Here is a 23,399-nt window from a genome sequence, read left to right on the forward strand (position 1 = left end):
CCATCAACTCGATGGGTCCCCACTTCAGGGGTGGGGACCGGAGCCAGTAGGCCCAGGGGAGGCCCCGGTGGGGTCCAGATCCAAGGATGGGCCGTTCAGCCCAGAGGAGGACCAGAGTGCACGGGAACAAGTGTGAAGTGGGGGACGGTCCCAGACATGGGAAGCAGGTGAAGGTCCATCAGGAATCCTAGGGGTCAGTTGTTGATGGGGTCAAGGCAGGGATCATAGGCTGCAGGATCTCGGGAAGCCCAAGCTAAGATCCCAGACAGCAGGAACTTGGGGGATCCAGGTGGGGTCCTAGGCATGTAGGAGCAGGTCTGGCCCCAAGGGAGACTTCAGCAGCAAGAGGACGAATGCCCCAGGCAGGGTCCAGAGCCTCAGTTCCGCAGAGGAGACCAAGGGGCTGTGGTTGGCCCTAGGAGTGGGGGAAGCCAGGTGAGGGCCATCTCTGGTATACCGAGGCACTGCTGTCAGGCTGCTCCCAGAGCCAACAAGGCCTGCCTCTCATGCTAGGCCCTTTTCCGAGGGTGCTGGGCTCCCTGAGGATGCAGGGGCGAGAGGAGCCATTCTGCTCCCTCCTTTCCCCCTGCTTTCCTCTGGCTTGGATGGGACCCCCACCACGGACCCTCTCTGTTTCAGGCACGCCCAGTCGTGTCTTCAGGGGACGCCCGGGAAGGTGCTGACCTCTCGCTGTGCAGTCTCACTGTGCAGGCTCATGGACCATCACGGCTTCCTGCAGTGAGTCCTGGGGCCCTCCTCTGGCCAGCTCAGGGGCAGAATGCATTGACAGGAACTTCTCTCTCTGGAGGCAGGACACAGTGTGGGAGTGGCAGGCTAGACACTGGGCATGCAGGATCCGTGAGCCCGTGGTGTCCTCAGACTGATGGTCACAGGGGCCACCGAGGCAGCAGTGACAGGACTAGGAGTGGCCCAACCCACTTTAGGAGCAAGTCTCTCCAGGGGGACTGCTGAGGGACCCCAGTCCAGCCTACCTGGCAGCAACTGCCTTCTCACCCACAGGTGGGATGCTGCTGTTCCCCCCTGAGCCACAGGCAGCTAGCAGCCCCAGCCCTCCCCAGGGTCAGACCTCCCCTCCCAGGTGTTGGGGGCTCTGGGGCCGGGCCTGTTCCTCAGGACTCTGCTTCTCTTGCCTTCCAGGGAAAAGGAGCTGCCGGGCCTCAGCAGCCATGAGGCCAAGGTATGAGCCTGTCCTGGGGCATGGGCAGGACACAGAGGGTGGGCGTGGGGCCAGGGAAGAGCAGTCCCAGTCCCCAAAGCTGTCCCCAAGGCTATGTCACCTAAGCCACTGTCCCAGGAAACCTCACGATACTGGGAACACACCTGACCCCTGGAGACGTGGTCAGCGGGAATGGCCCTGTGCCTCCTAGGCTCCTCTCAGTCTGTTCCCATGCTGGCCCCACTCCGCAGAGCACCTGGATGTTACCTGTGGGCCGGTCTCCTCCTCCGGGTGGCTTATCCGCTGCTCCCTTCTCCTGTTCCAGCAACATCACCAGGAGACCCACAGGGCCGACAAGTGGGCGAAGATGCTTCGCAACTGGGACCACTACTGGCCCAGCGAGAAGGTGGGTGCTGCACACCTGCAGATGGCATATGTCCCATTGGCATTGGGGGTAAAGCCCCCTGCCTCCCCCAGACCCTGACCCCATGGTAATGCCCCTGTCTTGGGCGAGTCTTCTGGCAGAGCCCCAGCCTCTGCAGGCCCAAGAAGGCCCTGGAGGGAGCAACGGGTCAGGGCCCCAGTCCCCTCATCTTCGTGGCATTTGGGGCCCAGCTTGAGAGAGTCCCAGCCTCTCAGAGGACGCCCCGAGAGCCAAGACCAGAAGCTTCCAGTGAAGACCCGGGGGCTGACCCTTGGGAGTGTCCTGGGCCTCCAGGGCTCCTGAGTGTGATCCCTGACGCAGTGTCCCAGGCACTGTGGACACCGAGCTGATCTCTGCCTCAGAGACCAGGGAAGAATGGAGGTGTCCGCAGGACATGGCCCAGGGCAGCTTGGGACGTGCTCTGCTTCGGGGGCAGTTGGTGACAGTTGGGATTCTGTGTGCTGATGCTGGCTCCTCCTCCCAGGTTTTGCCCACAGAAGATTTAGGGGCGGGTCCAGCTCTTCTCCAAGGGCACCAGGCAAATGGAACAGGACGTGAACCAGACCTTCCAGAACCACGTCATGTTGGGGGACTGCTATGGCGTCATGTGAGGCTGGGGGATAAGCAGGGCTCTGGGGACCCGGAGCTACTCGGGGGGTCAGGCATGACCCAGGGGGCTTCTGAGCGGGAGATGCGGGGACACTGAGGAGAGGGGAGGAATGACCGACATGTGGGCAAAGATGCTATGCCACTGTGACCACTGTGGCCCAGCGAGAAGGTGGGTGCCTTGTGCCCACAGAAGGCTTGTGGCTCATTGGCGTTGAGGGTAAAGCCTGTGTCTCCCCCGGACCCCGACCTCACGGGAGTGCCCCTGTCTGGGGTGAGTCTGCTGGCAGAGCCAAGCCTCTACAGGCCCAAGTGGGTGGAGGAGGGAGCAATGGGTCCGGGCCCCAGTCCCCTCCTCTTTGTGGCAAAGCGGCCTAGCTAGAGGGAGACCCAGCTTCTTGAGGGACGCCCAGAGACCCAAAACCAGAAGCTTCCAGATGCCTCATAATCCCCGGGCTCAGTGGGGCAGCCCTAGTTCTGGGTCACAGCACTGCCTTGATTCCTTCAGATGCGTCCTCGAGTGTAACAAGGGTCCCTCGCCAGGTCAGGGGTCAGGTGTGGGCCCTTCTGCTCCATATTGAGAAGGTGAAGTCCACCCAACAGGGGCTCTACGAATTAAGTCCTTGCGCCCTCAGCAGAGACGTGGCCCTTGGAGGAGGTCTGGGCGGGAGCCAAGGGTACCCCGTGGGGAGAGACGAACTCGGGGCCCAGGAGGACAGGGCTCGGTGCGGAGGAGGTGAAGACCTGCGGGCTGACCCTCGCGAGTGTCCTGGGCTTCCAGGGCTGCCGAGTATGATCCATGATGCAGGTGTCCCAGAAAGGATGGGCTCCTGTGGGGTCCTACCTCAGAGACCAGGGAAGGAAGGACATGTCCTCAGGACAAGTCACGGGGTGGCTCGGGACTCTCCCTGCTTTGGGGGCAGTTAGTGGCAGTTGGGGTTCTGTGCCCTGATGCTGGTTCCTCCTCCCTGGTTCTGCCCCCAGCAAACGAAGGAGCGGGCCCAGCTCTCCTCCAAGGACATCAGGCAAATCGACCTGGACGTGAACCGGACCTTCCGGAACCACGTCACATTGGGGGACCGCTATGGCGTAAGGTGAGGCTCGGGGACAAGCAGGGCTCTGGGGGCACAGGAGCTCTTTGGAGGGTCAGGCGCGACCCAGGGGACTCCTGGGTGGGGGACACGGGGTCACTGAGGAGAGGGGAGGAATGGCAGGAAACATGATCCAGCCATATGGTGAACATGAGTGAGAGGACCCAGGGATCACTTCCTTCCCCCCTGGGGTTGCCGTGATGGGGAGGGCTCCAGGCCAGGGCCTCTCTGGGAAGCCACGTGAGCAGACCCATAAAGGAGGCGTGGAGCTGGTATAAGGGGAGCCAGGCTGGGGGTGGGGTCATGGCCGGGGGCACTACGGGGAGCTGGGGGCTTGGCAGCCCAGACTCAGCCGGGCGAGGACACACATGGACGAACAAAGGGCACACGGTCAAGGGGACAGTCCGCTGCGTGATTTTCTGCGTGGACTGGCACTGTATTTTCTACAGTGGACACTGTTTATAACTATAACCAGGACCATGAACCTCCCAATGCCAGGGCCCCACCCCGGGTCCCATGCTCACCACCCACATCCCCCACCTCAAGTGTCCCCCACTGCGCCTCGCTGAAGACTGCGGGTCCCCTGGGGATGCACTCTACTCCTCGGGGGCTCTCATGCAGCTTTGTCAGACGAGAGCCACTCACCGTGCTCTCCCTGTCCCCAAGCAGCGAGCCATGTTCCATGTCCTCCGAGCGTATTCGGTGTACTACCCCGTGAGTGTCCTTGCCGCCAGCCCTCCTGCCCTGTGGGTGCCCTCTGTCTCCAGGATGCCTGAGCAGGGGGGACCCCCAGTTGGGATTCCAGTTCCACAGTCCCAGAGACGCAAGAGAGGGGCCCAGCACCCTAGGACTGACACCGGGCTGGGATGCCAACCTCAGTGAGGGCGATGGATGACCCCTGAGTCCCTGAACGCTGGGTACCTGGTGGCTCTGGCCTACACAGCTGTGGTGCTATCGCTCGGGGCTGGGTCCTGAAGAGCCGGTGGGCGGATTGGGACCTGGGTGGGGAGCGCAGTTATCCATGTCCTGACCTCCCACCAGCAAGGTGGCCCATTCCATGGGATCTGCGTCTTGCAGGAGGTGGGCTACTGTCGGTGGATGAGCGACACTGTGAGACTCCTCCTGATGCTCCTGGGTGAGGAAGATGCCTTCTGAGCCCTGGCCCAGATGATGAGCTTGGAGACCCATGCCATGCACGGTAGAGGGCCTGCAGGGCACCTGGGCGGGACCTGGAACTCAGGACCCCCTCCTGCAGGGCAGCCGCAGTAGAGGGGCAGGCTGGGACCCCTGACGAAGCCTGGGTGGTGGCATCTCTCACTTCTTGCAAGAAGTGTGCTGGGTCCGACAGGCCTGCTGCACAGCCCAGCCACCCACTCAGCTGGCTGCAGGGGAACATCCGACCCAGTCAGGGGGTTGTCAGGGACTGGGCAGTGGGGAGGCCTTCACCCTGTGGAGCCCCCCTTGGACCACCCTGAAGCAGCTCCTCCCACACCCACCCTCCACACAGATCCCCTTTTCGCTCACCATGAAGCTGTGGGATGTCTACATGCTGGACGAAGAGTGCGTCCTCACAACTATGGCCTATACCTTCCTCAGGCTGCACCCTAGTAAGGGACGGCACGAGATACCAGGGGTGCCCCATGCAGGTGTGGGGGTTGGGGAGATGGCCCCCGCTCCCAGGAACGAGGAGCTGGCAGACCTTGGTGGAGAGACACAGGCCGGCAGGTGGCTTCAGGCCCCACTGCAGAGTAGTAGCGGGCATGGGGCCTCCCCTGTCCGGCTCTTCCTCTGGTGCTCCTGGGAACAGCGGGACGCCTAACTGCTGTCTCTGGGCAGGATCCTGGGACGGTCGGGAGGCATCCCTCTGCTCTGACTCACAGCATTGCCAGATCGCCCCCAGGAGCAGAGACGACACGAGCCCCACCACGACCAAAAGGAAGACTGAGGAATCCGAGCCCCTGTGGCCTTGGGCAGTCCTGAGTTCTGACCCAAAGCTGGTCAAGTGCTCAAGGAACTCTGTGTGTCTGCGTGTGTCCTGGGTGTGCCCCATGGATCCACAACTCCCCACGAGGTCAGCGCTGGGGATCAAAGGTCACCCCAGTGTGGGGACAGCAGGGCCGAGCCAGTGGGCCCCGCCCTCCCGTTCCTCAATGCAGGAGACAGGAGCCACCAGAGTGGATGTCTCCAGCGGTCCCCTTGCAATCCTGGGGCTATGGCTCTGGCCAGGCAGATGTGTCGGGACCCTGTCCGGGAATCCGGATGCTGAACCCTGGCTCAGGTCCACCGGCCTCACCACCTGCCTCTCAGGGCCCCAAACTCGCGAAAGGTGCCCACACCTGCATCAGCACAGTTGCCAAGTGGGTGATGCTAGCGCCTAGGCCTCTGTGGGACTTCCGCCTTCCTCTGAAGGAGAAGTTGGTGTCCGTCCCCAGGGGAAGACTCCCACTCTTGGTTCTGAGCCCCCGTTGACTGCTGATATTCAATAAAGTGTTGTCGTGGTCCAACACAAAGCCGGCCTGTCCTGTGGCGCCCAGACTGTCTGCTAGACATGCCAGACAGACACCCAGACAGAACAGGGGGGCTCGACCCAGGCCGCTCCCCAGTCCACGCAGGGCTCCCCGCAGAGTGGCCTCCAGGCAGACAACGCTGAGTGACCTGGGGCCCTTCCCATCTCAGCCAGACGCCAGCATCCAGTCCCTGAAATAATGGACTGAGACTGAGCCTGTGCCCTCTCCTGGGGCCAGGAGAGGTTGGGAGCAGTGTGACAGGCGGGTGCCGGTGGCCTCAGGTCACCACAGTCTGTGCAAAGCTCCTCCTTCTTCCCCCTGTCTGCCCAGGTTCCCACACAAGGGGCGCCGTGTCCTACTCACTCCACAGCCCCAGGCCTGCCCGCACCAGGCAGCTCGCTCCTCAGGAGGTCCTTACCCCACTCCCCCACAGGGCATACCTGGGGTCTGGCTCCCGGCTTGAACATCCAGTGTCCCACTCCCATCTGAGCAATGACCTTGTCCCCACCAGCCCATGAAAGGGGCAGGAACAACAAGGACCACAGGAAGCTCTGGGGACCTAGGGACCAGGGCCCCAAGGTCGCCCTTAGGGCCCGCCTCAGGGCAGCACTATCCAGGGAGCTGCCCCTGTCCCTGGAGCTCCCCCTGTCCCTGGATCTGGTTCAGACTAGACCCTGAGCGCCGGCATTCTCTACCACCCTGAGATCCAGGGACACTTAAGGCGCTAGGGGCCGCGGGGTCGCAGGGCTCCCGAAGTGTTATAGAGGGTCCTGGAGCTGGAGTGAGAGCCAGTGTGGCTGCCCTGTGTGGGAGGAGAGGGGACGGGGAGCACTGCTGGCTGGCAGGGCCATGGCAGGGCAGGGCAGGATGGGTCCCTGGCTCGCTGTGGGGTCGGGAGCCTACTCATCTGGCCCGGCTTGGCCCAGGCCTCTATGAAGGGGAGGCCATCTCTGCAAGCAAGGTCCTGCCCCACCTGAACTGCACGGAGCTTGGAACCAGAGGATGGGCTCTCTTGGCCAGGGAAAGGGACTGACGCGGGGTGCGGAGGCACTTCTCTTGGGAGGGTCTTGCTGTGTTCCCAAGCGACGGATGAGGCGATCTGAAGATCTAAGGGGCTTAGGACACTGTTCCTGACTGGGCGGCCTCCCATCAAGTGGGTGGAGGAGAGCTCCAAAGGGCAAGGCCCAAAAGTTTATTTTCGCTTTTGTTTCCTTTGCCTTTGGAGACATATCTTGAAAGAAGTTGCTGTGGCTGATATCGGTGCTGGAAAAACTCCTTCTTATGCGGGAAGTCTTTGGAGAAGGAGAGAATTGTGTCCCTCCCTCTGCTTGGGCCCACATCTCGGGCACAACCCGATTCATGTTGTGTGGGGGCCTTGCTGTCACTGTGGGAAGCTGAGGGGAAGGTGGAGTGCAGACTTTGCCGGCCCAGAGCCTGAGGAAAGTCCTCCTGGGACAGGAGGGTGGAGCCCGCCAAGAGCCCGAGCCTGGACCAGGGTGTGCGGGAGGGCTGTGTGTTGCTTGGGGACTCACCATCCCTCTTCCTGCCTCTCAAACATCTCCTGGTCCTCTGTGGGGGGCCCCCGGGCTGCAGCTAACTGGTTCAGGGATGGGCGTTATGACCCAGCAAGAAGACACAGGCACTGATTTCCTGCTGGATTCAAAACGGGGACTTGGCAAGGCAGAAGGTCATAGGGCCCTGATGTGGTCATGAAGGGAGCCAGCAGAGTCAGAGGAGCTGAGCAGGGCAGGGGGAGGTGAGGCCCAAGTTCTCAGGACATGAGCATCCCATGGATCCAGCCAGACCTGAAGCCAGTCAGAGCCCTGTACTATGCTCCATGTTAACCAATAAATTCCTCTCCTTGTGTACAAGTTTCTTTTCTTAGGGAAGGCTTTTGGGTAGGGAGAGCAGCAGAGACCCCTGACTGCCCCCTCCCCAGCACTGGGGGGGGACTGTGAGTGTGTGAGGCCTACCCCATCTCAGCTTCACTCTGCAGCAGGGAGGCTGTGATCCCCTGGTACTTATGGCCCAGAGAGAGGATTCGTGGAACCAAGAGGGACTTGGAGGGGATGGACAAGGGAGGCTCTTTGTCCCACCACATATGTAGAGTCTGCTCCCAGAAACCACATTCTCTTTAATGGAGCCTTTCTTGAAGGCACTCAAATGGAGAGATCCCTCTCCAGTGAGATAGGAAACATGAGGCTGGTGTGGTCTTCCAGCCCGGGTGTCTAGGCCCCCACCCACGGTCCCCAGTGAGGCCCGTGAAGCACCGGCTGCCTCGCGGGAGGGGCCCTCTGTGCAGGAGTGGCATCAGTCCACCCTGTCCAGGTTCTGCTGGCCTCTGCTCTCAAGCTGGACAACCTAGATAGAGAGGTCACGTGAGTGTCCACACGGTCAGAACCCAGCGGTTCTCCCTGAATGAGGTGGCGGTCTCAGGACTGGATAAGCAGGGTGAGCTGACCCCATGATCCCGAGGGTGCGGGAAGGATACGGAGCACTTGCACTGGACGAGTCTTGGCGACGGTGCCTGTCACACGAGACCACAATGGACTGTATCTCTGCCCACGTGTGTCTTCTTAGGGGCCCACCCGGACCTGGGGTTTGCTAGACTCCCTGAGTCCTAATGTCAGCCAGGCAGGCAGAAATCTGTCCTCAGCGGATGGGTTGCTTAAGGGTTGGGCAAGAGCAGGCCCAGTGGGTCCAGGCATTAGGATCAGGCGGCTCAGACCTTCACATCAAAGAAGGCTTTATGGTAGCTCACTCTTAAAGACTTCAAGGCGCTTTCCTCGGGCCACAGCGTGGAGGGGGACGACGTGGGTACCTTATGGGTGGGCTGCCATGTTGGTCGGAGCATAGCATGAACGGCCGTCCCAGCATAGCCCTACGAGGGGGGTGTCTGCAAAGGACAGCAGGGAGGGGACGTTCGTGAGGTGGACAGAGCTACGGGCATGGGGTCCGCATTGTGTGGAAGATGATGTGGTCTGCGATAAGGAGGAACGTGGACTCGGCAGTTGCACATAGCATGGTTGGAGACCCCGCCGTCAAGTGTCAGGATGGGCTCAGACTCCCCAACGATGAAGGTTTGGGTCACCCTCCTTGGGAAGCAGCCACTAGACAGAGACACACAGAGTGGTGGACGACAGATGACGAATATTCATTATGGCCTTGGGGAGTGGGCCCTGAGCCCCGGGGACAGTCTTCAGCCACGCAGACAAGTGTCCCTTTGGCCGCTTCTGTGAAGGGTTGGCTCCGGCTGCCCCTCCTATGGAGGCGTCCCTTGTGTGGGGGCCTGGGTGGGCAGAGGGAAGAAGGACGAGCTTTGCACAGACTGTGGTGACCTGAGGCCAGCGGCACCTTGCAGTCACTCTGCTGCCAGCCCCGTCCTGGCCCTTTGGGCACAGGCTGGGTCGCAGTCCATTTTTTCAGGGTCTGGACGCTGGCGTCAGTCCGAGGTGGGAAGGGCCCTGGGTCCCTCAGCATTGTCTGCCTGGAGGCCCCTCTGCGGGGAGACCTGCGGGTACTGGGGAGGCGGCCTGGGCCTAACCACCTTCTTCTGTCTGGGTGTCTGTCTGGTGCGTCTCACAGAGAGTCTGGGCTCCACAATTCAGGCCGGCTTTGTGTTTGACCACGTCAACACTTTATTGAATGTCATCAGTCAAGAGAGGCTAGGAAGCAAGGGTGCCAGCCTTCTCCTGGGGATGGAGACCTGCTTCTCCTTCAGGGGCAGGAAAAATCGCACGGAGGCCTGGGCACTAGGGTCTCCCACTTGTCGCTTCCACTTGTGCTGAGTGCGGGTGGCGGGACGTTTCCCGAGATTGGGGTCTTGAGAGGCAGGTGCTAGGATGCTGACCTGAGCTGGGATGCAGCGTCGGGGTTCCCGGACAGGGTCCCGACACGTCTGCCTGGCCTCGGCCACTGCCCCGAGGCTGGCAGGTGATCGCTGGAGTCCTGGGCTCTGGTGGCCCTTGCCTCCTCCTGTGGGGGAGGGGAGGGCGGAGCCCACCACTCTTCCCTACTGCGCTCAGGCTGGGGTGACCTGTGGTGGGAGTCGTGCACCCGTGGGGCACGGCCAGTCCCCAGGCGGACACAGTGTGCTATCGTGGACTTCACTAGCTTTTGGTCAGAACTCAGGACTGCCCAAGGCCATGAGGCCTTGGACCGCTCAGTTCTCCTTCTGGTCATTGTGGGGGTGGGGAGCTTGTGTCGTTTTTGTTCCCCCGGGCCTGGGGTCAGGCCAACGGAGGTCCCTCTAGGTCAGTGACTTGTACCTCCTGGCGGGGGTGCGATCTTCTAAAAAGTCCAGAGTGAGGAGGCAGGGCACCATGCTGGCTGCCCAGAGCCTCTCAGCCCCCAAGCTCTTCTCCAGAGGCCTTGGGGAATCGACGTTGCGCATCCAGGAGGCGGTCAGCGGGGCCCAGGCATGAGCAGGGCCCTGGGGCTGCGGGCTCTGCACTGGCCCGCAGGTGTCTCGGCTGGGCCGGTCCAAGCACACACAGGGGCAGGAGCTGCGGAGGCCCCAGGGCAGGAAGGGTGTCCCGGGCCCTACCGCGTCCTCCTTCCTGGGCTGGGGTGTCCTCACCCCAGGAGACACAGACACAATTTGGGGCCTGGTCTGGGGTGTGGCCACAGGTGTGGCCCTGGCAGTGGCTGAAGGAAAAGGGGCCCACGGTTGTGGCCTCAAGGCCTTGTCCACAGGCCCCCTACACACCCCCCCCTGGTGTCCTGGGAGGTTGGGGAGGGAACTGCATCGCTGCTGGGGCAGCTGCGCCAGAACCGGGGTGCCAGGGGCTCCCGGCCGCAGGGGTGCAGCCAAGGGCTGCGTCGACCTTCCCTCCCGCAGCGGCTGCTCGGCCTTGATCACAGCCTGGCGTGGAAGGGGTCCCGGCTGCTCAGTGTGTGTGGCTGGGACTAGGGAGGCCAGCCCGTCTGCTCTGGAAAGCGACTCCAGGGTAGGAGAGAGGAAGAGGGCCGTCAGGGCTGGGGACCTGTGCTCCTGGCCCAGAGGCATCTTGGGGAGCTCCTCAGGGCCGGCTGCAAAGAGGAAGACTGGGTCAGTGTCTCCAGTAGGCTGCTCGTGCCCAGCAGGTTGTGCCCCCAGGCTGTGCTCCCGGCTCCCTGGGTGTCCACCCCGGCCTGCCCCTCACAGCTAATCCAGGCCGCGCATGCCCTGCCCCCACAGGGAGCACCCCGATGCACAGGCCGGGCCTGGGTTCCCCGAGGTTGAAGCAGAAGAGCAGAGGAACAGAGACACAGAGGAGGCCCCCCGGGGACTGGGTCCACTGTGAGCTGCCCCAGGAGGGTGAGGCGGGAGGGGCCGGGGACCGGAGCCCACCTGGCGGGGGCAGGTCGCACTTCCTCCGGCGGAGATGGGCCATGGAGGCCCGAAGGTGTCTGAGGACGGCCTCATCCTCCAGGGCCCAGGGCTGGGCCAGGGTGTCTTGAAGGAAGCCCTGCAGCCCTTCCAGGGGCAGCTTCAGGAGGTGTTCTGGGCAATGGGTGTGAGTCAGAGCAGAGGGGCGCCTCCCCACCATCCCAGGATCCTGCCCGGGGACAGCGGTTGGGCATCCCTCTGTTCCCAGGAGCACCACGGGCAGAGCCTCGTAGGAGAGGCCCTGTGGTCCTTGCTCCTCTGCAGGGCAGCCCCCAAGCCACTGGCCAGCCAATGTCCCTCCACCAAGGCCAGCCTGCTCCTCGCTCCTGGGAGGAGTGGGCCATCTCCCCGGCCCCCGAAACCTGCATCAGACACCCCTGGGCTCCCGCGGGGTCCCTTACTGCGGTGTAGCCTGAGGACAGTGTAGGCCATAGCTGTGAGGACGCGCTCTCCGTCCAGGATGTAGGCGTCCCAGAGCTTCAGGGTGAGCCCGATTGGGGTCTGCGGGTGAGCGGGTGTGGGGGGAGCAGCCTCAGTTAGGCCCAGGGGTTCTCCGCCTGTGTGAAGGCCTCCCGTCTGCCCTGCCCCTGCCATCCCGTCTCCCTGGCTGCGACGGACGGGGATCTGCAACCCGTCCCGTGGGTGTCCTCCTCCTGGGGAAGATGGGCTCCAGACGACCTTGGGCGGGAAGGGACTGGCCAGTACGACACCCAGAAATGCGGGCCACAGACTCTGTCCCACTCTCGGTGCCCACACACCCCGACAGGACTGCAGGTTGGCCGCAGAATGGGCCGAGGGCCCGTCTGCTCCCAGGCTGACCTGGCCTTCCTGGGGAGGCGGAGACGGACAGCGCCGGTCCCCGGAACCTCCTCCAGGGGCCCCATTCGAGTCTGCAGGATGGGTCTGGACCGTGAGCCTCAGGCTCAGGGTGTTCGGTGTTGGGCCTGGCTTGTCTGGAGAGTGAGGCTGAGCTTGGGCTTCCCTTGGGCCCAGGGCCAGGAGCAGGTCAGGGACCAGGTCTGCCTGAGGTTCTTACCCGGCCGATGAAACATTGTAGAAACCACTTGGTGGTGTACAGCCCCGCGCTCATCCCTTGCTCGTCCTGGCAGAAGGACACAAGGTGCTCGGGGCCCAGCTGGCAGCCCACGCCACACCCGCAGCCAGGTGGACACACCCCGCGTCCCCGCTCAGCCCCGAGGGCGCCCTGGTCCCAGCAGGAGACAGAGCAGGACACCGGGCCCTGGGCGGCATGGGCAGGGTTCTGCATGTCCCATACCCCTGCCCCGGGCGGTGATGCTGGGCCTCCGGGGAGCGTCTACTCACCAGGTGTTTCTTCAGGCCTTTGAGCTCCTTCTCCATGATGATGTCATGATGCCGCTGGAAACGGGCCAGCTTTGGGAATCCCGGAGCGAAGAACCCTGGGAAGGCCCCAGGCACCCCCACCATCAGAGTCACCCCCACCAGGTGGGGGGTGACTCTGCCAGGGGGCTCCGCTCCCTGGCCTGACTGGAGTGTGTGGCCATAGCCCTCCCAGCCCTGGCTGTGCCTGCTGGTCCACAACTGCAGCAGAGCCGTCCAGGCCTGGTGGCTGGGCCAGAGGACCCTCCTCCTCCCAGAGACCGAGCTGAGTGAGTAGCCAGGCTTTGCACCAGGGCTGTCGGACCCAGAACACTTCCTGCGGTGGTCACAGCAGGGGCAAGGGTGTCTCTAGCCCTGAGGGGCAGAATGAGGCTCCCACGGGGAGGGTGATGGTGTTTTGCAGGCCCAAATCCTGGGCTTGGGTGCTGGACTGAGGGTCCAGGGAGTGGGACATGCCACCGTCAGGTCTTCGTCTGGCCGTGGGCTGCCGGGGGACCCGGCAGGCAAGGTGGCTGCCAGACAGGGTGCTGAAGGCCCCGTGGGAAGGCGAGAACAGTCTGCAAACGCTGGGGCCAGTGACCATGGCTACAATCGCCTGAGGAGGCCGTGCCCTTTGCCAGTGGGGAGGCGGGCTGGCGGGGGGTCCCAGCAACCCCACTGCTCTGCCGCCCTGCAGGGAGGAAGTCCTGAGTTGCAGGTCCCGCCCAGGTGCTCTGCAGGCCCCCTACCGTGCATGGCGTGGGTCTCCAAGCTCATCAGCTGGGCAAGGGCCCAGAAGGCGTCTTCCTCACCCAGGAACATCAGGAGGAGTCCCACAATGTCGCTCATCCCCTGACAGTAGCCCACCTCCTGCAAGAGCCAGACCCCATGGAATGGGGCCAGTTCACTGGGGGAAGGTCATGACAAGGGAACCGCCCTCCCCACCCAGGTCCCGAACTTCCCACGGGCTCTTCAGGACCCAGCCCCGATCGTTAGTACCACAGCAGTGCAGGCCAGAGCCCCCAGGCAACCATCGCTCAGGGACTCAGGGGCCTTCCCTCCCCCGCACTAAGGTCTGCACCCCAGCCCGGCCCCAGTCGTAGGGTGTAGGGGCCCTCGCTTGCGTCTCTTGGGCCATGGGAACTGGAGACCCAACTAGGAGTCCCGCCTGCTCAGGCATCCTGGAGACAAAGGGCACCTGCGGGGCAGGAGGGCTGGCGGCAGGGACACTCACAGGGTTGTAGACCGAATAGGCCAGGAGGACGTGGAACAGGGCTCGCTGCCTGGGGATGGGGAGAACAGGGTGGGTGGCTTTGTCTGACCAACCCCAACCCTAACCCTCGCCCGGAGCAGAGTGCAGCCCCAGAGGACCCGCAGTCTTCAGCCAGGCTTAGGGGGGGACACTTGCGGAGGGGGATGCGGGTGGTGATCCGGGACCCAGGCGGGGCTGGGTGGCATTTGGGGGTTCACGGTCCTGGCTATCTTTACACTGTCCACTGTTGAAAGTACAATGCCAGTCCACACAGAAACACACCCAGCGGGCTGTCCCCTTGAGCGTGTGCCCCTAGTCCATCCATGTGTGTCCTCGCCCGGCCGAGTCTGTGCTGCCAGTCCCCCAGCTCCCCGTAGTGCCCCCTGCCATGACCTCACACTCTGGCTCGGCTCCCCTCCTACGTGCTCCACGCCAACCTTTGGGTTGCGCTCACATGGATCCCCGCCAGGCCCTGGCTCCATGCCCTCCCCATCGCAGCAGCCCCAGGGTGTGGGTAGGGACCCCTGGGTCCTCCCTCCCACGTTCACCATGTGGCCGAGACCACATTTGCTGCCATTCCTCCCACTCTCCTCAGAGACCCAGTGGCCTCCACCCAGAAGCCCCCTGGGTCGCGCCGGACTCCCCGAGGAGCTCCTGTACCCCAGAGGCCTGCTTGTCCCCCAGCCTCACCTGACGCCATAGCGGTCCCGGAACATGATGTGGTTCCGGAAGGTCCGGTTCACGTCCAGGTCGATTTGTCTGATGACTTTGCAGGATAGTTGGGCCCGCTCCTTCATTTTCTGAGGGCAGAACCGGGGAGGAGGAGCCAGCATCAGTACACAGATCCCCACTGTCAACAACGGCCCCGGAGGCAGAGAGCGTCCCCTGCCGCCTGGGCCATGTCCTGAGGACACCTCCTTCCTTCCGTGTTCTCTGAGGCGCCCCCCCCCCCCCCCCCCCCACTCAGGAGCTCACCGTGCCCAGGATGCCTGCATCAGGGATCGTGTGGGTAGGCCTGGGGGCCGAGGGCACTACCAAGGGTCAGCCTTTGTGTCTTACCCTCCCCGAACCGAACCCTGACCTCCAGGATGGAGCTCCAGCCAGGGCCCTGACTAGCCTCTCCCCAAGGGGTGTCCGTGGCTCCTGCCCAGGCCTCCTCCCAGGGCCACCCCTCTGCTGAGGGCACAAGGGCTTACCTCATACAGCCCCTGGTGGGTGGACTTGACCTTTGGAATATCGAGCAGCAGGGCCCACACCTGACCCCTCACCTGGGGAGGGACCCCTTTATAAAGGCGCCGACGCATCTGCAGGCGAGAAGGTAGTGCCTGGACCCAGAACCAGGCCCGCCCCGCCAGGCCTGGGAGCAAGAGGCATCTGGAAGCTTTTGGCTTTGGCTCTGTGGCGTCCCCGAGAGGCTGGGTCTACTTGGAGCTGGGCCCTGTCTCCCATGAGGAGGAGGGCACTGGGCCCTGACCCGGTGCTTCCTCTGCTGCCGGCTTAGAACTAGAGAGGCTGGGGCTCTGCCAGCAGACTCCCCCCAGACAGGGGCACTCCGGTGGGGTCGGGGTCCCCGGGAGGCAGGGGACATTACCCCCACCCCCTTGGGACAGATGCCATCTGGGGGCCCACGGCACCCACCTTCTCGCTGGGCCCGTAGTGGTCCCAGTTGCCTAGCATTTTCACCCACTTGTCGGCCCTGCGGGTCTCCTGGCGATGTTGCTGGAACAGGAGAAGGGGGGCAGCGGATAAGCCACGCAGAGCTGGATACCGGCCCATATGCAGCGTCCAGAAGACCTGGGGGCTGGGACTGTGCTGGGAACAGACTCAGAGGGGATTGAGGGGCAAAGGGCCGTCCCGCAGAGCGCATCTCCGGGGCTCAGGCGGGTTCCTGGTCACGTGCGGATTCCTGGGACAGGGGTTTTGGTGTCCTAGCCCTGGGAACAGCTTTGGGGACTGGGTCTGCTGTCATCGGCCCCACGTCCACCCACTGTTTCCTGCACATGCCCCAGGACAGGCTCGTACCTTGGCCTCTCTGGGGCTGAGGGCGGGCAGCTCCTTCTCCCTGGAAGGCAAGAGAAGCAGAGTCCTGAGCACCAGGCCCCCCACCCCGGAGCCCCAAAGACCCTTCAGGAGGGGAGGCCTGACCCTAGGGAGGGCTGGGGCTGCCAGCTGCCTGTGGCTCAGGTGGGGGCAGCAGCATCCCGCCTGGGGCATGAGAAGGTGGTTGCTGCCAGGTGGGCTGGACACGTGTCCCTCAGTTGTCCCCCAGAGGGACCTGCTCCTAAAGTGGGATGGGCCACTCCTAGTCACTCCTGCCTGGGTGTTCCCTGTGACCATCAGTCTGAGGATACCACGTGCTCACGGGTCCAGTGTCTATCCTGCCACTCCCACAGTGTCTATCCTGCCACTCCCACAGTGTCCATCACCCTGCTGTCCCGACTCCACCCTTCTTGCTGGTCACTTCTGCCGCTCTGGCCCCTTGTCTTGTCAGAACCACAGGCATGACCCCACCCTCCCACCGATCTCCACGGCCACTGGTCACTGGGTGGCGAGCAGGGTCTGAGGACCTGTAAGTAGCATGGCGACCAAACATGGAGTCTCTGGCCACGGTGAGGTCTTGTGGGGCACCTCGGCCTAACAGCTTCCATCCCTCATAGTAAGGCCACTGTGCCGACCCCTGCCCTGGTTCCTCCCTCTAGGACAGCCTCCTGTCCCTCTCTGTGCCCCTCGCCCTTGTGATTCGGCCCCTCCCTCCGCTGCCCATCACCCCTCCCTGCCTAGGCCTTGTCCCTGGCATCATCCTGCCATCCCCCAGAAGCCTTCAGGAGCTGTGGCAGGCCTGGCCTGGGTGTGTCACCAAGGGTACCCCTCAGCCCTCACCCCAGACCACACCACCCTTCCACGGAAAGGACGCCACTGTCCCAGAGCCCCTCACCCTCTGTAGTCCCACCTGAACTGCCTGGATGTACAGACAGAATGCAGAAGGCAGGCCCTGGGCCTCCCTGGAACAGGCATGGACGCCTCGTTGGGGTGCCCAGGGGCCCAGCCCATGTCCCAGTTCCATTCCTGCCACAATAACGGTCTGCCTCCCGGGTCACCGAGCTCCAGCCAGAGCAGAGTCGGGCCCTCAGAGGGCTGCAGGGAGCGAGGCCCTGAGCTAGGGACATGGGTCCTGCCTCCACAGAGAGAAGTTCCTGTCAATGCATTCTGCCCCTGAGCTGGACGGAGGAGGGCACCGGGACTCACTGCAGGAAGCCGTGATGGTCCGTGAGCCTGCACAGCGAGAGGTCAGCACTTTCCTGGGCGTCCCTTGGAGATCCCACTGGGCGTGCCTGAAACAGAGAGGGTCCCTGGTGGGGGTCCCGTCCGTGCTAAGGGCAGGGGGAAAGGAGGGAGCAGAATGGCTCCCCTCTCCCCTGCATCCTCAGGGAGCCCAGGACCCTCGGAAAAAGGGCAGCATGAGAGGCAGGCCCTGTCTGCTCTGGAGCAGGCTGACATCGTGCCTGCGTCTCTCAGTGATGCTCCGCTTTGGTCTCCTCTACGGGACTGAGGCTCTGGTCCCTGCCTGGGGCATAGGTGCTCTCGCTGCTGAAGTCTCCCTTAGGGCCAGACCTGTTCCTACACGCTTAGGACCCCACCTGGATCTCCTGAGCACCCGCTGTCTGCGATCCCAGCTTGGGCCTCCTGAGCTCCCGCCACCTACGATCCCTGCCTCTAACTCATTGACAATGGACACCTAGGATCCCCAATGGACCCTCAGCTGCTTCCCAATGCCCGGGACCCTCTTCCACGTCACACTTGTTCCCGAAGACTCTGGTCCTTGTCTGGGCTGAAGGGGCCCATCCTTGGCTCAGGCCCCACCCCTGCAATGAGGGTTCGGCAAGTCGATGGGTCCCCTCTGGGCCTCACCTGGGTGTAATTGGCTAGGATGTGGGCCCGTTCCAAGGCCATCAGTGTCTCCAGGTCCTGGTTCATGGTGCTGCTAACCAAAAGCATCCCGAGGGGACCCTGCATCAGAACCGCCAGGGAACCAAGGCCTGTGCTCGCAGCAGGCAGATCCCCAGTCTGTCTGAGCCCAGAGTGGAGCGAAATCTGGGGCTCCAAGGGCCGTGCTGGGTCGACGGATCCCACGCGAGCACTGCCTTCCCGGGGCACTCCCACCTCCAGACTCCCTTCCCAGCCACCGTCCCCAGCACATGGTCTAGTGAGAGCACGGTCCCTTCACCCCGTACCCAGGAGCAAACGGGGGTCCGGGTTTCTCCAGGGATTGCTGACCTGATGCTTGGGGTGGCGTCCCCGAGCCCAGGGCCGACAGCTCGAGGCTGGATGGAATGGCCGGCCAGCGAGTGTCCCTGTCGGCTTAGGGGGGATCGAATGTGACTCTGAGATGTGACAAGCTCATGGGTATCATGGAAAAGCCCGTGAGCAGGACGTCCCCTCATGAACACATGCCAGCAAGAATCTAAACTGGCTCCCCAGCTGGCAGCCTGGGTTTTGGGAATTGCCCGAAGAGGGGCAGAGGAGTTGAGGGGCTTGTGGGCTTCCTGCCCAGGAGGCTGGGACCTTACAAATGTCCCAGCCCGCCCTCCAGGGGGATGTGGAAAGGCTGCCCTCGCCGGCTCAAGGTCTGCGCTTGGGGTCCGGGAGTCTCGGCCACAGCCCTGGAGGCCCGTGCTGCTCTGCCTGAGCCTGTAGGCCCCACAGGGGCCTGAAGGGAGCAGCTCACACTCACCTGTGACCTGTTGCTGTGGGAGCTGCGCCTGTGGTCTACACGGGGTTCAAGGGGGAGCGCGTCAGTGAATGCGTGGCAGAGCCGGGAACAGAGAGCGCGAGCGTCTCCAGCTGCCGGCAGACACAGAGCACAGTGTGCGCCAGGCAGCGGTGGAACCCTGAGGCGCCACCGTTCCGTCCACAGAGGGTCCTATGTCATAGGTGCGGGTCAGCGGGGTTCTGTCTGCACTGAGCCCTTCCCCCTGTAGCTCTCACTCTCTGAGAGGGTCTTGGTAACATGCATGGTGGGAAGGGGTGATTTGGCACCCTCCCACCATCCTGAGCTCCTATGCGGGGGCCCTTGGGGCAACCCTGCATCGTCGACAGGTTTACGAATGTCCTCCCAACCCATGGGTGGACAGCGTGCGTTTTGTCCTTGAGCAAATTGGAGGGCTGCTTGTGGGGCTTGGTCGGGTGACAGTCCCCCTCTAGATATTCGCTCAGGATATGATCTGCCTGGTGGAGAGATGGACCCTCAGTTGGGTCCTGGACGCTGCTGGGAGTCCGCGTCAGGGTCTCTCTCTCTCCCTCTGCCCTCCTTCCGCCTCAGCTCTCTCTCTCTCTCTCAAATAACTAAGAAATCAGTGGTTTTCAATACACATTGCAGACCATGGGAGGAATAGCTCTCATGTCTGCAGAGGTGCCGCCTCCTTGGAACGGCAGAATCATGGCCTTTCATGGACCCACGAGGATTTCTATTGGAAGCCCCTGGTCGTCTGTGTCTACTGCGGTGTTGTCAACACGTCATGGTACATGCGTTTCAGGAGTGCCACTCAGTGATTCAACGGTTGTCCCCATTCATCTGCGCTCTGCAAGAGAAGTGTCCTCCCCCTCTGTCCCCATACCAAGTTTGGACCATCCCTGGACGAGGGACTGCATTCCCTACGTTCACTGTGCACGTTTCTGGGACATCTTTAGCTTCGCACTGGAAGTTTAGAGCTCTCAAGAGTCTTCAGGTCTACTGCCCACCCCGCACCCACCACCCACGTTCCCTCCTGCAAATCCACCAATGCCATGCCCCACTTTCACTAGAGAAAGGACCCAAGCTATTAAGTTAGCATCTTAATAGATGCACAGAGAGTCTGGGACCAAGGACAGCCTCCATTCTTGATAAAAACTCTCCACAGTGGAGGGAGAGAGGGAACATACCTCAATGTCCGAAAAGCCATCTAGGAGCCCCCACAGCAAGTACCAGTCTCAATGGGGGGAAGCCGAGAGCTTTTCCCTTCAGGTCAGGAGCACAGCAGGGATGTCCACCCTCACCACAGCTGTCAGCAGGGCACGCCAAGTCCTACCCTCAGCAGTCAAACAACACAAATTCAAAGCATCCAAATTGGAAAAGAAGACATCAAACTCGTCCTCTTCACAGATGAGTTCCTCTTCTTGAATTCCTTTCTATGGACAACCTTAAAGTCCACCCCAGGATGGCTAGAACTCAACTGGGAACTGAGAATGTCGTAGGATCGACGTCGGATGCACAGTCGTCAGTTGCTTTTCTCTGGGCTAACAAGGAGATGAAAGGGACATGAAGGAATCCATCCCACTTACGACGACACCCAAACCCAGAAGATACAGAGGAATCAACCCAAGCAAGGAGGTAAAGGATCGCTCTTCTGAACACGACAGAACACTTGTGAAAGACATCAAGGAAGACACCGAGAAGGAGAAAAATATTCCGTGCTTATGGTTAGGAAGACATAGTATCATTAAAATGTCTACACTGCCCAGAGCATTCTCCCCACTCAATGGAATCCCTCTCAGTATACATTGGCCTGTTTTTCAGAGCCGGAACAAGCAAACCGAGTGTTTCTCGGGAATGAGGACAAACCCTAAATACCTAAAGGGAGGTGGAAAAAGAATACCAAAGCTGCTGGCATCCTTCTGGACTTTCAGAACTAGTCCATGGCCGTCAACATCAAGACAGTATGGGACCAGCACTAAATAGACACAGAGTTCACTGGAACGGAATAGAGAACCCCAAAATAGACCCTCAACTCTATGGTCTGGTCATTGTCAACCAGCAGGCTAGTTAGTCAATGGAGAAACACAGTCTCTTCAGTAACTGGTATTGGGAACACTGGAGAGCCACATGCAGAGAGGGAGCCTGGACAGCTTTCTGGCACCACACCCAGAAATGGACTCAGCAGGGCTGAAAGACTTCCCCGTGACGCAGGAATCCAACCACAGCCCAGAGAAGCACGCAGCTGGCGACTGCTCAGACCTCAGTCTCAGCAGCTTGTCTCAGACACATCTGCAAATGCAACGGATACAAAAGCAAACAGGAACTATTGGGAATTCGTCAAGACTAAAAGCTTTTGCCTAGCAAGGGAAAGAGTTGATCAAGACAAGGACAGCCTCCTGAATGAGAGAGGATATTTCCAGATGTTTTATCAGATAAAGGACTAGTGTCCAAAATCTATAATGAGCTTATCAACCTCAACCACCCCCAATACACTGATGCAATGTGCAAAAGGCATGAACGTACAAGTGGAGATGTACAAGTGGTCAACAGAGACATGAAAATACAGTCAACATCACGTAGCATCAGTTAATTAGAAATCAGAATGTCAATGAGACACCAGCTTTCCCTGGTTAGGATGGCTTAAATGAACAAGTCAGGAAACAAGAAATGTTGGAGAGGATGCAGAGAAATGGGACCCTTCTACTCCATTGGTGGGAATGTTGTCTGGGGCAGGACTCTGGAAGACAGGATGGCAGCTCCTCAGAAGGAGAGGAACGACAGAGCTACCCTTGAACCCATCCATGCACTACTCGGTAATCGCCTGAAGGATAAAAACGTGGTGCTGGGAAGGGACACACACACCCCATAGTTACAGCAACTGTGTCCACAATATGCAAATGATGGAAAGAGCCCAGACATCGTCCATCAAGAGGGGAATGGATAAAGAAGCTGAGGTGGAGATACATATACACACACCATGGAATATTACTCAGTCATGAAAACAATGATTTCGTGCACCAGCTGGGTGGCTCAGTTGAGTAAGCGTCTGCCTCTCAGGTCGGGACAGGATCCCAGGCTCCTGGGATCGAGTCCCACATCAGGATCCCCGCTCAGCGGGGTGTCTGCTTCTCTCTCTACCTCTGTTGTTTCCCGAGTTCATGCTTGCTTGCTCTGTGTCACAAAATAAATCCAATATTTTTTTTAAAAGATAATGAATTTTTGGAATTTGCAACGGTGTGGATGGAAGTGCTGAGTATGAGGCTCAGCGAGGTCAATCAGTCAGAGTAAGACCATGATCACGTGCTCTCACTCACGGTGGAATTTCAGAGACAGGAGAGAGGATCATAGCAAATGGGAGGGAAACACAAAATAAGATAAAAAGAAAGAGAGAGACAAAGCATAAGAGATTCCTGACTCTGGGAACAAACAGGGATCCTGGAGGGGAGGCGGGGTGGGGATGGAGGTGACCTGGGTGTCATGGAAGACTGACGGACCACTGAAGTCTCCCTTAGAAATGAGGAATGTGTTCTATGGTCATTAATCAAATTGAAATATAATAGTTTCTTAAAAAGGACCTTTCCAGACGTTCTAAGGTTCCATGAGCTCATACAGTAGGGCCCTGATTCAATCTGACTGGTGTCCTTATGAGAAGACAAAGAGACACCAGGGGCATGTGCACTCAGAGGGACGACCAGGGAGGACACAGGAGGAGCACGGCCATCCACACTCCAGGAGACAACCTCAGGAGGACCCTCCCTGCCCACGCCTGCAACCTGGTTTTCAGCCCCCAAGACAGGGGGACTGTGAGTCTCTGTTGTGTGAGCTCCATGTGTGAGGGCTCATGTTCCTGGAGAAGGTGACCACACGGGGTCCTTACCCGGGCTGCAGAGGCAGAAGGCTCCCTCCTGAGACCCACACCCGTGATGTGTGTGCTGCATCCAGGGTCATTTTGGGTGCTGGCCCTTCTGTAGGTCCCTGATGCAGCCCATTCTTGAGCTCCCAGGAGCCCCCTTCATGGCCATTGCCCATCTTCACACGTACCGGGGACGTCTCCCCAAAGCCATCGACAGAGAGAGGGCAGAGGTGATTTTGACAGGATGACTGCGGGTACATTTTATTCGGAAGTGGGGTCCAAAGAGCCACGGACGTCAGGCTAGTCTCTCAGGTTTGGCAGAGACGCTTTCAGCTCCAAACCCAGTACACTCCCATGCCCACGCTCCCATTGGGAGGGCTCCTCCGGGGAGCAGCAGGCAGGTGCTGGCCGCAGGGTGCATTGGGGAGAAGAAGGGTCTGGGCGTGGGAGTGCGGGGCTCCAGCCACCTCCTTCTCTCTGGGATCGGGCGTGTCCACCCAGCTCCCTCCACTCAGGGGCAAACCCCGAGACAAACCTGGCCCGGGGGTGCTCGTGGCTGCAGACGGAGGACGGGATTCCCTCCGGGGGGAAGGGCGTGAAAGCCATCGCTGTGGGAGACCCAAGGGTGCTGGCCGCAGAGGACGGGGTCACAGACTTGCACCCTGAGCAGAGCCACTGGCCAGAGGGGCCTCGCGATCCCTGCGAGAGGGCCGGGGTTCACACCTTAGGCCAATTTGCAGCCGGGCGATATCCAGCCTGGCTCAGACCCCCGGCCCGAGCCTGGAGCACACACTCAGCCCCTCCTCAGGCCCCAGCAGGGTGGCCGGCCTTCCCACGTGCAACTCTGGACAGCCACATCCTGGTAGCACCCCTGCAGTCCTCCAACAAACACTGTCGGCAGGCTGGTTGGAGCCGAGCCTGTCGAGGCGGCCCTGGTGCAGGGCCCAGGTGTATGTGTGGCGTTTGCGACCCGGGGTGGCCCCTTCAGGGGTGCAGAGGCCCCCGAGCTCCCTGCAGGTGACTGACCAGTGGAGGCCCTCAGCAGGCC

General features: G+C 61.3%; 1 protein-coding gene across 1 annotated transcript; it reads right to left on the reverse strand.

Annotated features, from left to right (window-relative positions):
- Window positions 1–9,419: 9,419 nt before the first annotated feature.
- On the reverse strand, window positions 9,420–18,798 carry LOC131818230 (USP6 N-terminal-like protein). The gene is made up of 15 exons (XM_059152483.1): window positions 18,499–18,798; window positions 18,042–18,125; window positions 17,676–17,745; window positions 17,013–17,098; window positions 15,789–15,828; window positions 15,405–15,485; window positions 14,963–15,070; window positions 14,457–14,566; window positions 13,749–13,797; window positions 13,264–13,384; window positions 12,500–12,594; window positions 12,213–12,278; window positions 11,578–11,677; window positions 11,138–11,290; window positions 9,420–10,836 (listed from the first exon to the last, which is right to left on the reverse strand). The coding sequence occupies exons 3-15, from the start codon at window positions 17,739–17,741 to the stop codon at window positions 10,055–10,057; spliced, it is 1,857 nt and encodes a 618-aa protein (XP_059008466.1). The 5' UTR covers window positions 17,742–17,745; window positions 18,042–18,125; window positions 18,499–18,798; the 3' UTR covers window positions 9,420–10,054.
- Between the last annotated feature and the right edge of the window lie 4,601 nt (window positions 18,799–23,399).

The sequence above is a fragment of the Mustela lutreola genome, chromosome 16, assembly GCF_030435805.1.
Source record: "Mustela lutreola isolate mMusLut2 chromosome 16, mMusLut2.pri, whole genome shotgun sequence".
NCBI classification, from domain to species: Eukaryota; Metazoa; Chordata; class Mammalia; order Carnivora; family Mustelidae; genus Mustela; species Mustela lutreola.

Coding starts and splice junctions, on each gene's coding strand:
- LOC131818230 (XM_059152483.1), bottom strand. CDS start 17,741: ATGAACCAGGACCTGGAGACACTGATGGCCTTGGAACGGGCCCACATC. Junction 17,099..17,675: donor TCCTAGCCAATTACACCCAG/GTGAGGCCCAGA, acceptor TCTCTGTTTCAG/GCACGCCCAGTGGGATCTCC. Junction 11,291..11,577: donor TGTCCTCAGGCTACACCGCA/GTAAGGGACCCC, acceptor CCCATTGCCCAG/AACACCTCCTGAAGCTGCCC.